This window comes from Agelaius tricolor, unplaced genomic scaffold (genome assembly GCF_023055355.1).
Source record: "Agelaius tricolor isolate 1412-34295 unplaced genomic scaffold, bAgeTri1.0.p SCAF_37, whole genome shotgun sequence".
Classification (NCBI taxonomy): domain Eukaryota; kingdom Metazoa; phylum Chordata; class Aves; order Passeriformes; family Icteridae; genus Agelaius; species Agelaius tricolor.
Genome location: NW_027269297.1, coordinates 5259869 through 5274590, shown reverse-complemented (window position 1 = coordinate 5274590; position 14722 = coordinate 5259869). Strand labels below are relative to the sequence as shown.

The following is a 14722-nucleotide window of genomic DNA, read 5'->3' as shown; positions in this document are numbered from 1 at the left end:
CCCACAGCCCCTGTGCCTCCAGGGCAGGAAGCAGCAAGCAGTGTGCCCTGGAGAAGAGCCCGAGCTGCCTTCTGCCTGTTCTGCTGCCTATCCCCCCACATGTCTGCTGTCCCCTTCCGGCCCCACTGTCTGTTGTCAGCCCCATTGCCTATCCAGTGCCTGACCCACTGCCCGCTATCTGCCCCCCTGCCTGCCCAGTGCCCCACATCTGGGCACTGCAGTGGACAGGGGCAACCCAGCCACCCCACCACAGCGCTGCCAGAGTTGGTTGCCAGAGCTACCAGTGACCTGGGGCACTGACCTGAGGACCCCCCTCACCTTGATGAAGAGCTGGATTTGGGGTTTTTCGGCCATGCTGAGCGGCGGCTGCTGCTGCACTGCTGTACTCAGTGCCACAGCTGAAACCACGGCCCCTCCCAGCCCACATTCCTCCTCAGGGTGCACCCGCTCCCACCCACGCCTGGCTCTGTGGCACAGACAGGACGCCCTGCTGTGGGGCCCTGCCACCGTGGCTGCTGCCAACCCCAGACCGATAATGCAGCTGGTGGCATTGCCAGCTGCTGCCACTCCTGCCTGTACCCCCAACCACCCCACTGCTTGGATGACAACAAGCACTGGGCACAGACCTGTGTTGTGCCCCAGCACACGCTGTCCCTAGCAGGATCCTGAACCCCCACCCTGGGCACTGCCACTCTCCTCCTCAGCCCAGGCCCTCTCAGGTACCCAGCCCTGCCATTCCCCCCATGCCCAACTACACAGCCTCAATGGATTCAGTTATTATTTTTTATTTAAAACGGTCATTATTTTCACATTTCCTCTTCTTTTTGTTTGGTAGCAATATACAGGCAACTCCAAGATGTTCCCACCCCCAGGGGCCCCACACCCGCGGCTGAGCATGGCACTGGCGCCATGCCTGCGGCTGGTGGCCAAGGACGTGGAGAGGGAGGCAAGGCTGGAAGCGGGGCCAAACTCAATGAAGTGAACAGTGTTAAGGCAGCAGCCACCCCTGCCCTGGGGTGCTACCTTCCCGCTCCACCCTTGGACTGACTCTAGCACAGTGACTGTGCCTGGGCAGCACTAAGCCCATGGCAGGTAGGCCACTGTGGCCACTCAGGCTGTGTGGGCACCTCCACTGACCCTCAGAAGCCATGCAAATGATGGCATGGTGGCAGGGGGAAGACTGGGTGGACAGGGAAGACACTGTGACTGGGGTGCCAGTGCCCTTCTGGAACCTGGAACAAGACCGTAGTGTGGCAGGTATGGGGCAAGGATAAAGCCCAGAGCACAACAGCACTGCCCACTCTGGGGTGCTCCAGGGTGCCACCAAGGTGACAGCTGGGGACTCAGAGATGACACTATCCCCTCTCCCTGCTGGCAAACAGCAAACTTTGAGCTGGCTTGTCCCCCAGCATCCCCTGGGGAAGGCAGAGTGTGGCCAGCATAGGAGCAGGGGCACAGCAGGGGGCACTGGTAAGGGCTGCACCCCTGTGCCCTCCAACCCATCCCAGATCCAGCCAGTTTCCCATATGCCATTTAAAAAAATGGTCTCAAAAATCTGAAAATAGAGCTTCTTCTCCCAGTTTTCCCCCTATTGAAAATACTGTATATTGTATCACAATCCATAGCAGGTGGTATATGGGCCTGATAGGACCAGGGGGCATGGGGACAGTTGAGGTCAGGCCCTGCTCCTGTGCCCAAGCGGGGCCAGAGCCAGCCTCTCTCCACCTCCACTTCCCATAGCAGCCAGCTGAGGTGCCTGGTGCTGCTCAGGGCCTCCAGCCAAGCCTGCGCCAGGAAGGCAGAAAGGGCATCGGAGCACACAGGGCAGACGGACCATGGCTGCTCCCCAGGAAGGTGCATAGCCACCCTGAGGGATTGCCAAAGACTGTGGCACCCAGCAGGGGGGAGCGGGTCAGCATCACAGGCCCACCTCTGGGCACAGCTGCAACTTGTTGAGAGCTGCAGGTGCCAGCCATGGTCCCTGTGGGTGACAAGGCAGCAGGACCCTCTGCAAAAAGGAGGAGCACTGCTGACTAAGGGGGTGCCCACTGCTGGCCAGTGACACTGCCAGTCACACTACTGCAGTCCATCCTTCCCTCCCCACCACCCCAGGCACCACTGCCAGGCTGCTGGCACCCACCCGGACTGTCCTGACCTCGTACCTTAAGGCCACTCCACCACCAGCTTCCAAAGCCAAGCTGGGGTGCTGTGACCCCTCTCCCAGTACCACCAGTGACCCAACAATAAGAACCTAGTGCAGCTGGTTCCTGTACAGGGCTGGACACTGAGGAACAAGTGTCAGGAAAAAAGCGAAGTGGAAAGGGACACAGCAGAAAGGTGGCAGAGCTGCAGCAATGCCCTGTGATAGAGGAAGCAAGTGGTGAGGGCAGGCAGGAGGCAGGATCAGAGACTTGAGGGTGAGTGACATGATTAGGGGCAGAGGGGAGAAACAGCTGGTGCCAGCATGTGAAATACCCTGTGAAATACCCCTCTACGCTGCCACGTGCCTCTGCAACAGCACTGCTGCCTGGGGACGAAGCCAGTGCCCAAGGCCAGGCAGGGCCAGGGCAAAACAGACCCCAAGGTGGGCAGGATGTACCAGTGAGGCCAAGACTCCCAGTGACATCCTGCTGGTGACAGAAATCGGTTATAGGTGAAGGACCAGAGCACCTGCCCAGTGGTGCCCAGGGCAGCATCAGCCAGGGGGGATGTGGATGCAGCCATCCTTCTTCTAGCTCCATGGGGCCAGGCCTGGGGAGGTGCCCACAGCCAAAGGTCCCCAGAGTGAGTGCAACATGAGTGTCCAAAGGCACTGCTCACAGGCCTGTGTGTCTGCCCCAAAGTGAGTGGGGCTGGCAGTGCTGGCAGCAAGCCATGTCCTTTCCTTCAGAGTCTCCATCCATGGCATGTTGAGGACCATGCCCCCAGCACCATGCGGTGATGCTGCTCCAGAGCTGAAGGGGGAAATAGCCACCCCAGTGGTGGCTTCCGAGGTCCATCCAGGCATTGCTGTACCCACTGTGTCCTCCCTGGCATGTGGCTCCAGCTGTGGCAACTCCACTCCATGGGGCAAAGGGAGGGGAGAGGCCAAAAGGGTTTGGTGGCTTGACAACATGGTTGTCCCCGGGGACTCAGCACAGCGTGTCCGTGTTGAAAGAGAGCTGAGCCTGAGCAGGGAGACAGGCAGGGCTCAGGGGCTGCCCATTTAGCCAGCATACCCAGGGCATCTGGGGCCAGAGTCTGGCACAGGCGGCAGAGCAGAGAGCCCCCACCCCTCCCAGGCCCAGCCACTCCATTTTGTCACCTTTGTGTGTGGTGTCACAGCACTGAGTCCCAGGGCCTGTGATACAGACACAGGTGGGACCAGGAACACCCAGATCTGGGGACAACCTCTTACCCTCTCCTCCTCAAAGCTGATGAGGCCTTCGTCATCAGTCTCCAGGTCCTCCTGCTCCTCCACCACGAGGGCCCGCAGCTCAGTGGGGGCGGTGCGGGGGCGCAGCAGGCTCAGCACACGCTCCAGGGGTGACTGCAGGACACAGCTGGGGCTGGTCTCCTGCTGCTCCAGGTTGTCACTTTGCTTCTTGGCAAAATTCACAAACACCTGAGGAGGAAGGGGCAGGAGACTCAGGTATTGGCAAGCACCTCCATCCCATGCTTGCCAGGTCAGGACCCAGGGCATCCTGCTGTGTGGTGGCTGCCACCATGCTCCCCCGTCTAGCTCCAGCCCCTGCCCCAAAGGCAAATCCTGCCTGGCACTTTGGCACTCCCTGGGGACAAGCATCCAGCTGCCCATGCTGTCCCCAGTCTTACATTGTCCAGTGTGGTTTGGCTGACAGAGTAGTCTTCAATGCCCAGCACATCCACCACCTGCTCCATCTTGCTGAAGACCTGTGCCAGTGAGATCTGGTCTGACTTCAGCTGGTACTGGGCCTTGGTGTGATGACGCTCCTGGGAGGTGATCACAGAGGGGACACTGAGCCCTCACCCCCTGACTCCCTCCCATCACCCGATGGAGGATGAAGGCTGCTTGTGCCCTGAAGTGGGGGCTGGCAGGGGACAGCATGGCCACCATGGGCAGCTCACCTTGAGGACAGCCTCAGGGAAGTTACGGTTGAAGAACCTCACCACCTCCTTGACATTGAGGCTGGACTTGGTGCGCACTGTGATCATGTAGCCATCACCAAACCTGCACAGGAACAAGGCACCGAATGAGGACCTGTCCCCTCGTCTGCTCCCCCGTGACCCTATGAAAGGGGACGATGCTCTCAGGCAGCCACTACTGGACACCAGGCCAGTGGCAGGGCACTTCAGTGACCCCGTTCCTGTCCACCTCTAAAGCAGCACCCACACAGAGGGCTGGTATCTTGTCACAGATGCCACACTGTCACCCAACCATGGGGATCCAGCCCCTTCCTGCCCAGTGGCACACACAGGCTGCTGGGCCCCATGCAGGCATTCTGAGCTCTTGCCACACTCTTACCTGTTCTTCAGGTGCTGAATGCTGCCAAGACACTTGAGCCGCCCGTTCACCATGATGGCCAGGCGGGTGCAGAGGGCCTCGCACTCCTCCATGCTGGGGTGACAAGGGAGGGTTCAGAGGAGGGCATCGGAGAACAGTGCCAGGGCTATGGTGGGGGTAGGTGGAGAGCTGGGCCTCCCAGGCCATCACCCAAGTGCAGCGGCCCCACCACCAGGGATGAGAGAAGGCAACAGAGGGTGTCCCAGGCTCCCCTTGCTCCTCATGCCAGGGACTGGGGAGCCAATTGCTGGGGAGCCCTCTCCCTCCCACACAGCACCCCAGGTGCTTGGAGGCATCATGGGCACAAAACCCCTCTGGACCTGTGAGACGTGAGCACCACGGAGCGACCAGTTTTGATGACATCCAGGATGAGATTCCAGAGGAAGCGCCGTGCCTTGGGGTCCATCCCTGTGGTTGGTTCATCCTGGGGGACAGACAGCACCCTCAGACATGCCAGCCTTGGGACGGACCCTACCACTCCCTTCCTGTCCTGAGTCCAGCTCAGGCCACCATCCCACACTCCAGGAGATGCATGGCGTGTGGTGAAGCAGGGGGTGGGTACCTCCCACCTGGAGTAATTTTTCTACCCTCAGGGCGCACCAAGAAGATGAAGGCTGGGTATCCAATGAGCGCAATGGCTGTGGATAGCTTCCTCTTGTTGCCCCCGCTGTAGGTGCTGGCAGGCTTGTCTGCGTACTTGGTCAACTCCAGCTTCTTCAGTGCCCACTTGACCACCTGCAAGGCATGGGGGACTGCTGTCATCCTGCCAAGGCCACAGGGCTGGCAGAACAGGCAGGGGTTGGCACATCAGCTGCTGAGGGGACTACTAGCCAAGTGCCAATCAGGGAAGCCCCATGGCAGCCCCTGGCACAGCCATGAGCACTGGTGGGGACCTGCAAGTGCATGTGCCTGGCCCTGGCAGCCCATGTGGGGACACTGCTAGGGTGGCACTGCCACGAGAGCAGCAGCACTGGCTCAGGCTGCCACTGCTGTCCAGTGAGATGCCATCCCTGTGGCACAGCACCAGCCCTTGGATGCTGCCAACTGCTTGCCCAGAGCCCTACCCGCTCCTCATCCTTCCAGGGGATGCCACGCAGGCGGGTGTAGAGCTCCAGGTGCTCCTGGGCTGTCAGCTCATCAAAGAGCGCGTCGAACTGGGGGCAGTAGCCCAAGCTCTGCTGGACCTGCAGGAGCTCCTTCAGGATGCTGTGGGAGAGGATTGAGCACTTGTGGGAAGAAAGAATTCTTTTTGTGAGGACTGCTGCTGAAAGTCCCCTTTCACGTGCCTTTACACTGGAGCATCTTCCCCCAGGTAAAACCCCACTGGGCAGCCTCAGCACAGGGCCAGTGTCTCTTGACCCACATCCCAGGTAGATGGTCACCCAGGAGGACACAAGGCTGCCGAGTCCCACTGGGACACACAAGCTCACTCATGCTGCTTTATCCTGGGAGCTCTCCAAGCAGACCCCATCCCATCCCCAGGAAAGCAGGCAGCCCCCAGGCCCCCCTTACCTGTGTCCGTTAATGAAGGCTTCTCCACCTGTGGTGCTCTCATCCCCAGTCAGCATCTTGAATGTTGTGGTCTTGCCTGCACCGTTGACACCCAGCAGCCCAAAGCACTCCCCAGGGCGCACACCCACACACAGCCGGTCCACAGCCAGGATGCGCCCAATCTTGCGGGACTTGTACACCTGGCAGGGAAGGGGACTCAGCACACCAGAAGCCATCTGGACCCACTGCCCCACCCACATCCCTGGGCTGGGCTGGTCCCTGGAGTCTCCTTGCAGCCTGATGCAGCCCCCACCTTCGTGAGGTTCTCAATCTTTAGCATGTCATTGTCGGCGTCACCACGCAGGACCCGGTGCCTCTCATTGGCCACGTCAACGTCATCCTCAATGGGTTTGGTGGAGACGGGCAGGCGCCTGTGGGAGAGAGCAGAGGCAGGGGGGAATGTGGGACCAGGAGCTGCACCCATGACAGGACCAGGCAGCTCCCACTCAACACTGCCAGAAAGGCAGCCTGAAGCTGAAGGGTCCCAACGGCAAATCTTTACCCCAACATCCCTGCCCTGTGCCACACTCACTGGGGCTTCCGGAAGAAATTGTACTGGCACATGATGGTGATGAAGAAGCCAACAAAGCCTTCAATTGTCATGGCAACAAGCCCCCGTGTCACGATGTCCCATTCGAAGGGTGATTTCATTTTATCAAACTGCCCTGAATAGGAGGAAGAGCATAGAGCAGTTGGGGACACCTTCCCATGGAGACAGCTTGGTTGTCCCTCCTGAGTTGACCTATGACAATGACACTGCTCCCATGCTCACCCACCACAGCTGCCTGGGCTCACCATAACACAATGCCCTCTCAGAGCATGGGTGCTGTGGAAATCATCTGGCAAGTTTTCAACCTCATTAGGATGAGTCAACCCAGCTGAGAGTGAAATCAGAGGGATTTGTCAAACCCTGACCCAAAACTGTCCCTCACAATGCCAGCAGCACCTGGATTATGTACAGAAGCTGCTCAAAAAACAGAGAGCAGGGGAGCTTCTGAGGCTAGGATGAAGCTGTAAGTGGCAAAAGGCTTATGTTGGTTGGGTAGTGCAGACCCAAAGAAACCCTGTCTCTATGGAGAGTCCCTGCAGCCTCCATCCCTCCTGTTACAGCACAGACCCACCATGGCCCACCACAGCTACACTATGCTGCCACTAAGATCCAGCACAGCCTCGCCATGGCCCACCACAGGCAGGGTGCAGCAGCAGCAGAACCACACACCTCTGTCAGGGCTCATACCGTCTTCTCCCCATGGGGCTGCTATTTGGGATGACCCAAGGAACCACTTTCAGAAATGCTGGCACCATGCCACAGCTGACCCTCAGCTGTGTCTTCTTCTGTGCCCCATCTAATCCACCCCCTTGGCTTTTTGCTCCAGGTTGCTCTGGGCCTTGGGACACCCCCATGGGGCAGGCAGAGGGGATGTGCTGGCATCATGGTCCCCTCCAGCTCCACATGCCCTGGCACAAGGGAAGGAGAGAATAAGAGGCCATACCAATCTTGGCATAGTACTCATTGATGTATTCATTGTAGGCCATCTCCATCAGGCCATGGCCCAGGTTGTAGTTAGGGAACACGAGGAAACAGCTCTTCAGGTAGCTGTTCACCACCTTCAGGTCCTGTGGGGACAGCAGAGAGAACACAACCATCCACCAACCCCAAGTGAGTGGTAGGAGCAGGATCCCCAAGATCCAGCCCAGTCAGGTCTCATGGCTGATCGCGCTGGAAACAGAAACCTCCTGAGGTCCCTCCTGGCCTGAGCTGCCTCACAAACAGAATGGCAGCATCTCCCTTCCTGGTGGCCCTCAGCAGAGCTGTGAATGCCATACCTTGTCGTGCTCAAAGAGCTGCAGCAGAAACGTGGCGACAGTGGCTGTGATGCCAATGAAGAGATTGATGACGATGAGGAAGACGTAAGCAGAGCTGGGCACCTCAAACCAGAAGGAGGCTGGGTACATGATAGGGGTGATGGACCAGCTGGGGAGTTGAGAAGAAGCAGCACACGTCACTATGGCAGCAGAGGGGCCCCCAGCCTTGGCACTGCCCATCTCCATCCTGCTGCTCCCAGGCTCTCCCACGCCAGCCCTCACAGCCACTGCACTCCAACCAGCTATGGGGGGGCTGCAGAATATCACAGAATGGTTTGGACTGGAAAGGAACTTTCAAGGACATCTAATCCAGTCCCCGGCCATGGGCAGGGACACCTTCCACTAGTGCTCCAAGCTGTCCAACCTGGCCTTGAACATTTCCATGAATGGGGCAGCCATAGCTTCTCTGGGAAATCTGTGCCAAGGCCTCACTGCCCCAATTATGAAAAATTTCTTCTTAATATCTGGTCTAAATGGCAATCTTTTAGTTTAAAACCACCACCCCATAAGACTTTGGAGGCATCCCTGGTGCCTCCTGACTACCGCCCTCTGAGCAACATACCCATAGAGCAGGAAGAGGGACAGGACAGCGGGGAAGTTGGTGGGAGAGGTATATGCTGGGAGGTCAAACACGAACAGGATGATGATGCAGCATGTGGCTGGCACCAGGTAGTTTAGCTGGAGAAGACAGAAACATCTGTGACTGCCCACTCCCTGGCACAGCCCCGGAGGCTAGGCCAGTGGGGCCTCGTGTCCTGCTTACCATGTCCCACATGTAGTTGGCCAACCAGTAGATGACAGGGTCACAGCCACTCACAAACTGCAGGTGTTTGGCCTTGGTGGCCTTTTCAGCCACCAGGAATACCACAAAGCTGGCTGGGACGAAGGACATGGCCACAATGATGAAGATGGCAATCACCACATCTGTGCCTTGCAGGCTGGATGGGGAGCAAGGAGAACATGGACTCCATCACCCTCAGTTGCTTGGGAAGGGCCACCCACCCTGATGTGGGACAGTCACTGTGCACAGATTAGGGCATGGCACAGGGACCCCCACATCACAGCCACCCTGTCCCTCCCCACCATGCAGCCTGTGAAGCAGAAGCCTCCATCTTCCCATGCAACCACGAGTAAAAAGCCCCCTACCTCCCATGGGACAGCCACCCTCCCTCAGACCCTCTCCTTGGACCTACAGATAATCCAGGGACAGGCTGGCACTCGTTTTGTTCATGGGGTGATTCGTGACTGTGATGCCTGCAACAACGACCAAGAAGAAACATGGAAGCATGAAAACTGGCTTGGGACACAGAGCCCTGTCCCCAGCCTGCCTGGTCCTGGCTCTGAGCAGGATGGGCTTCCAACCTGAAGCTCAAGAGGAGCTGGGCTCTCTGAAGCAACTCAGCACCTCAGTGCCAAGCCCTTCCCTCACTGAAGAGCACCCCTAGACATGTCACAAGCCCAGGCACTTCCAGGCAGCACTTTGGGACAGTCCAGCCCAGGCCTGGCAAAGAGCTTGTCCCAGCTTTCATATCTCAGAGCTGAGGTGTGTGAACCCCTGTTCCAGCTGGACACTAGCCGGCTTGGCCCAAGATGGACACTGCACTTTGGAGCCTGGTTGGACCCTAATGCTGTTCCTGACATGCTCCTGCCCTCAAGCACCTGCAAATCCTTACCATAGGCAGCAGGGTTGCCCTTGCTCTTGGGCAGGTTGGCTCTCAGGATGGCGTTGTTGAGGGCATTGAGGTAAGTGGGCATGCTGTGGTAGCCCTTGTTGTTGTAGAAGACCTGGAGGAGGAGAGAGGAACAGTGGGACATGGCAAGAGAGCTGGGCCCAAACATATACTGGGAGAGAAGGATACAATGGGATGGACAGCCACCCACAGGGCAGCCACCCTGTGCTCAAGGCTGTAGGGAGAATAGGCCATTGCTGACTGTGCTGGGCCAGACCTGCTGACCACTCCCCTGTGGCTGGAGCCTCCCAAAGCACTTGGGGAGATGCAGAAGAGCAGTCCCAGGGGTTCCTGCTGCCCCCTTTCCTCCCCACCTATCTGCCCTGCCCTGAGGTGCAGTGCTGTCCCACCTGGGCCGTTCTCCGCACAGCAATCTTGCGCACTGTGGCCGGAGCCCTGGCTCCGAAGGAGGCCGGGATGGATTTCTGGACATTTCCAAATGTGAGTGCCCCATACCTGTGGGACAAGGCACTGCTGAGGAAGCTGCAACTGCCTGCCCCCCACGTCCAGGGGTGGAACCATGCTTGAGCATGTTGCTGAATCCAGCCAGCACCCTGGGGCAGGTGTCACCAGACCCCTGGTTCTTATCCCTACTCTGTGGTGCAGGACAGACCCTCCCGGCCTCCCCTCTTGCCTGTGCAGCCGGAAGCGGTCCGAGGTGTAGAGGAGATACTCAGAGACGTTGCGCCCTGTGATGTCTGTCAGGATGTCCCCTGTCACCACCTTCATCTGTGGGGGATGGCCCCCCACGCCGCTAGGGCAGGAGAAGCCAGTCCCCTGCATGGAGCACGTGCACTTGATGGGCTCATGGATGATGTGGGGAAGGGCAGGGGCTGAGGTCACGGTCCCTGAGGAGCAGAAGGGGTGGCTCACAGCCAGGCTCCTGCCTGCCCCAGCTGCTGGGGACAGCATGAGGGTGGGGCGGTTGGGCAGGCAGGGTCCTGGTGACCAAGAGATGAATGTGCAAAAAGCTTTGGGGGGACAGAGATTCAGAGATGGGCCATGAGGCATGGCTGGAGAAGGAAAGGGCTGGGGACCACATCCAGCAAAGCTGACGCAAGGCTGGCCATGGGACTTTGTGACAGCGTCACCATCCAAGGGGCTCTACTGGCATGGCTGGGGCTCAATGAGGACACTGTTCCAGGGTCAAAGCCACAAGTTCTGCCCAACAGAGCTCTGCTGTGTGGCCAGGCCAGACTAACAGGTACTCCCAGAGGTCCCTGGAGCCACTTCTGTGAGGAGAGGCATTGTCCCCCTGCTGGAGACAAATCCCAGACACAAGAGCACCCAGCATAGGTAATACCTTTAAGAGTGGAGAAGGTTGTGGAGTTCCAGGCATGGAGCAGGTCCTCATCCACTGACATGGGGTAGTCAGAGGGAGCCGGGGATGGAGGTGGTGGCACAAAGTTGGAAAGTGGAAGGCCCTGGGTGAAGGAGTCGATGCACATGGCATCGAAGTACTTGGCTGCCAGCATTTTGGACTCATTGCTATTGAGGTTGAGGGTCTGCATGGGTTGGTCCAGTGTGTTGTTAAAGGGTGTCTTGAGCACGCAGGTGGCCCCCACACCAGAAGGCAGATGGAAAGTGTTCACAAGCTGCTGAGGGCTGGCATCGGGAGACAGCCTAATGCTGCAGGAGCAAGGAGTAGGAAACACAGATCTCAGCACCATGGCCATCTTCTTCTGGGACCTCCCTGAGGCCTTGGCACTGATCATGGGCACACACAGCCTATGCCTGGCATGGCTGAGCTGCTAATCACAGTGTCAGGGCTCACACATCTCCCAGAGACACCCTGGCCAGGACAGAGATTGTTTTCTATCAGGGGACATGGCACCAGCCAGGCTCTGCTCCTGGCCTGAGCCAGCCCTGGCACTAGGCCTCCTGTGGGCTGCCCTCCCCACTTGCCCCCCTTACAGTCCCATGGATGGGCCTTGGGCACAGGGTGCTGGTCACTAGCAGTGGCAGCTCTCACCGGTACTCACGCCGCTCCTCGTTGGCGTAAGGAATGAAGTTACCCTTGGGCTGAGTGTAGTTGTGGTATTGGGATGGCGAGAGGATGAGGGGTGGCAGGTCACCTGTGGGGACAAGGACAGGAACCTGCTCATACCCACAGCACCACTGCACACAGGGAGACTGTGCTGGCCTTGTCCTCCTGCAGCCAGTGGCCACACTGGAAGAGGCAGAACAGGTTGCCCAGCATGCAGGTAGGTAGGTGGCTTGCATGCACCTATTTCGGGCACAGAGAGCGCCACAGTCATGGCCACGCAGACGAAAAAGGCGGGCAGCAGGATCTGCGAGAAGAGGGCCTTGGTGTTGCGCTTGGCGCAGTGGAAGCGTTTGACGATCAGCCCATGGAACTGGCGCAGCTTCAGCCACGAGCCTTCCAGCTTGAAGCTTCCCTGACCTGCCAGGTCACGATCCTCTGCTTCCCCCTCTGCTTCTTGCTCTGGGAGGGAGAGGGACATCAGCCCTCTGGCACAGCTGCTCACACACCTGCCTGGGCTCCCAGGAAGCTGGGCCAGACACCCAGCCCAGCTCAGCCACCCCAAGGGTAAGGGCAGCACCCAACCCCAAGTCTGCCACCAAGCCACAGCAGCAGTGCAGTCAGGAGCATGGTATCTGGCTGGCAGGTTCCTCTTGGCCCCAAAAGGAAAATTTAGACAATAGTTTTAAAAAAAACAACCTAATTTGGTGCTTTTTTCTAGGACTCCTCCATTTGCCCATCAGCTCTGCCAGCTGGTGGGGGGTCAGCACACACAGGAACAAGGGACAAGATACAGGTGGGAGTCCCAGCGAGACAGTGGGAGCTCTGTCACAGCACTATCCCACCTCTACCTCCCACAGCCCTGGTGGGAGAAAGAGGTGGCACATCCCTAAATTAGTCACATAAGTTGTGAGATAACCCAGAACAGGATCTCTGACTACAGCAATAACTTCGAGGCACCTGCCTGCACCCTCTCTATCCAGCAATCCCAGCATCCAGGTGGGGATAGCCTTGCACCTGGGGCAGGGTATGACTGGTGAAGCCATCACCTGGAAGGTGATTCTGTGCCCAAGGACCAAGAGGAGAAACCCAACTGGTGACAGTGTGGGAAGAGGCCATGTTAGTGGGGCAAGTCTGCAAGGTGGCACTGGAGACCCACAGAAGCCAGTGGCTGCTCTCACTGGCTTCACGCCTTGGCACGAGACCCGCATGGCACACACTACCAGCATGGGGTACAAACTCATGGAAAGAGCCTGTTCCCAGCCCTCCCACCCAGGCTGTGGCTCTTTGGTTGCTGTGTTGCTGGATGTCCCATTAGCCCCCTCCCCATGGGCTCTCGTCCCAGCAGCCACAGCCACCCATCTCAGTCACAGCCAGATACCCTGAGGGACCGGGTCAGCTCTGCCCACCCTGGGCGAACCCTCCACATCCCAGCTAAGTGCCGCCCACGGCCCCTGCCACTGGCCAGGCACCAGCAGCACCAACCTTGCAGACTGATGTTATCGGGGTCCTGCCGGTTATCGAACAGGGGCACGTAATCCCCAAAGAATTCAGAATAAGCCCCACCTTCATCGCCACGCACGGAGCCCACCGAGGACGCTGAGCGCAGGGACGCTTGCGACTGCGCCAGCTTGGAGCAGGTCACCAGGTTGCTGAGCTCCACCTCGGGCTTCTCTGGCATGGCTGCTTCAGCCAGGGACTCCCCATTGGCTTCAGACTTTGGGCCCAGCTCAGAGGCAGGCGGCTGCAGGGCATCCTTGGAGTCCTTCATGTCTGGAAGAAAAAATGTGGGTTGCCACCAGCCATGCTACTCTACACTGCAGCATAGCACCGACTGGGGATGGATTGTACCACAGAATCACAGATTCGTTTGGGTTGGAAGGGACCTCACTTCATTCCAGCCCCCTGCCAAGTGCAGGGAGACCTTTCACTAGACCAAGTTGCTCCAAGCCCCATCCAACCTGGCCTTGAACACTTCCAGGGATGGTGCACCCATAGCTCCTCTGCATGACCTGTGCCAGGGCCTCACCACCCTCACAGGGGAGAATTTCTTTCTAACATCTAATCTAAACTTCTCCTCTTTTAGTTTAAAACCATTCCCTCCTTGTTTTAACACTATCTGTCCATTTAAAATCCCTCTCTCTGATTTTTTCAAGCCCCCTTTAGGCATTAGAAGGTGCCATAAGGTCTCCCTGGAGCCTTCTCTTCTCCTGGTCAACACCTGCAGCTCTCCCAGCCTGGCTCCATGCCAGAGGTGCGCCAGCCCTCGGAGCATCTCCCATCTCCATGGTGTCCTCTGGAGACCTGTGCTGAGGACACCAGAGCTAGCCACTAGTCCAGGTGAGAGTAAAGCCAGAGTGGAGCAGAGGCTGGCTGCCTTTGGCCAGGATGGGCTCTGCTGGAAATCTCTCCTCCACCTGGGATAGGAGATTCCTGCAGCCACCAAGCCCAGCAAGATCACAGAGCCCCTCACTAGCCCCAGCAGCACCTTGTGCCCCCCCAGACACCCGTACCCACGTCACTGTTCTCCAGAGACTGATCCTCCTCAGACACCTTCAGGAAGACCTCCTCCAGCGTGGTGTCCATCAACCCAAAACTGGTGAGGTCTAGCTCTTCCAGGCTCTGCTCCAAGTGCTGTGGGAGCAAAGTGCTGTGTGAGGAGGGCAGATGTCCACAGTGCCACAGCCCTGTGCCTGCCGACTCTGCCAGCCCCTGCAGGTACCTGGAAGAGCCTCTCAAAGCAGCCCTTCTTGACAGCCTCACTGGGCAGGATGTAGGAGAGCTCTGTGTTGGTGTCTGAGATGAGGAGGCAGGAGGCCACATACTTCTTGATGAACTGGGAGACACGAGGCTCAGAGCAGGGGCTGACAGAGGAGTGGCTCAGGGGGCTGTGGCCTGCCTCTGAAGCAGAGAGACAGTACCCATCAGTCAGTTCACACCTGGCCTCCCTCCAAGACCCCCACATCTCCCCTACTCCCCAGTGCCATAGGACCTTCCCTGTCACCCTGACTGGCCTGGGGATGGTCTTCTGCAGTGTGGCCCACACTGGACATCTCAACCCACAGGGCA

At 58.4% G+C, this 14722-nt stretch overlaps 1 protein-coding gene across 5 annotated transcripts in view; it reads right to left on the bottom strand.

Annotated features, from left to right (window-relative positions):
- Positions 1-769: 769 nt before the first annotated feature.
- The window catches only part of ABCA2 (ATP binding cassette subfamily A member 2), a 34523-nt gene continuing 20570 nt past the window's right edge, over positions 770-14722 (bottom strand). For 4 of the 5 annotated variants that reach the window (XM_071453573.1, XM_071453574.1, XM_071453576.1 and 1 more), the window contains 25 exons: positions 14376-14554; positions 14167-14287; positions 13139-13426; positions 11897-12115; positions 11642-11744; positions 10973-11298; positions 10304-10517; positions 10020-10125; positions 9613-9724; positions 9133-9193; positions 8703-8877; positions 8502-8617; positions 7901-8048; positions 7567-7690; positions 6606-6738; positions 6327-6444; positions 6035-6213; positions 5587-5728; positions 5123-5257; positions 4843-4946; positions 4484-4576; positions 4087-4189; positions 3814-3951; positions 3398-3604; positions 770-3167 (listed from right to left, as the gene is read on the bottom strand). In XM_071453573.1, the coding sequence (XP_071309674.1) occupies positions 3132-3167; positions 3398-3604; positions 3814-3951; positions 4087-4189; positions 4484-4576; positions 4843-4946; positions 5123-5257; positions 5587-5728; positions 6035-6213; positions 6327-6444; positions 6606-6738; positions 7567-7690; positions 7901-8048; positions 8502-8617; positions 8703-8877; positions 9133-9193; positions 9613-9724; positions 10020-10125; positions 10304-10517; positions 10973-11298; positions 11642-11744; positions 11897-12115; positions 13139-13426; positions 14167-14287; positions 14376-14554 (3680 nt within the window). In that variant the 3' untranslated portion in view covers positions 770-3131. The remainder of the gene's footprint in view (positions 3168-3397; positions 3605-3813; positions 3952-4086; positions 4190-4483; positions 4577-4842; positions 4947-5122; positions 5258-5586; positions 5729-6034; positions 6214-6326; positions 6445-6605; positions 6739-7566; positions 7691-7900; positions 8049-8501; positions 8618-8702; positions 8878-9132; positions 9194-9612; positions 9725-10019; positions 10126-10303; positions 10518-10972; positions 11299-11641; positions 11745-11896; positions 12116-13138; positions 13427-14166; positions 14288-14375; positions 14555-14722) is intronic. The other variant, XM_071453575.1, reaches the window with a different exon arrangement.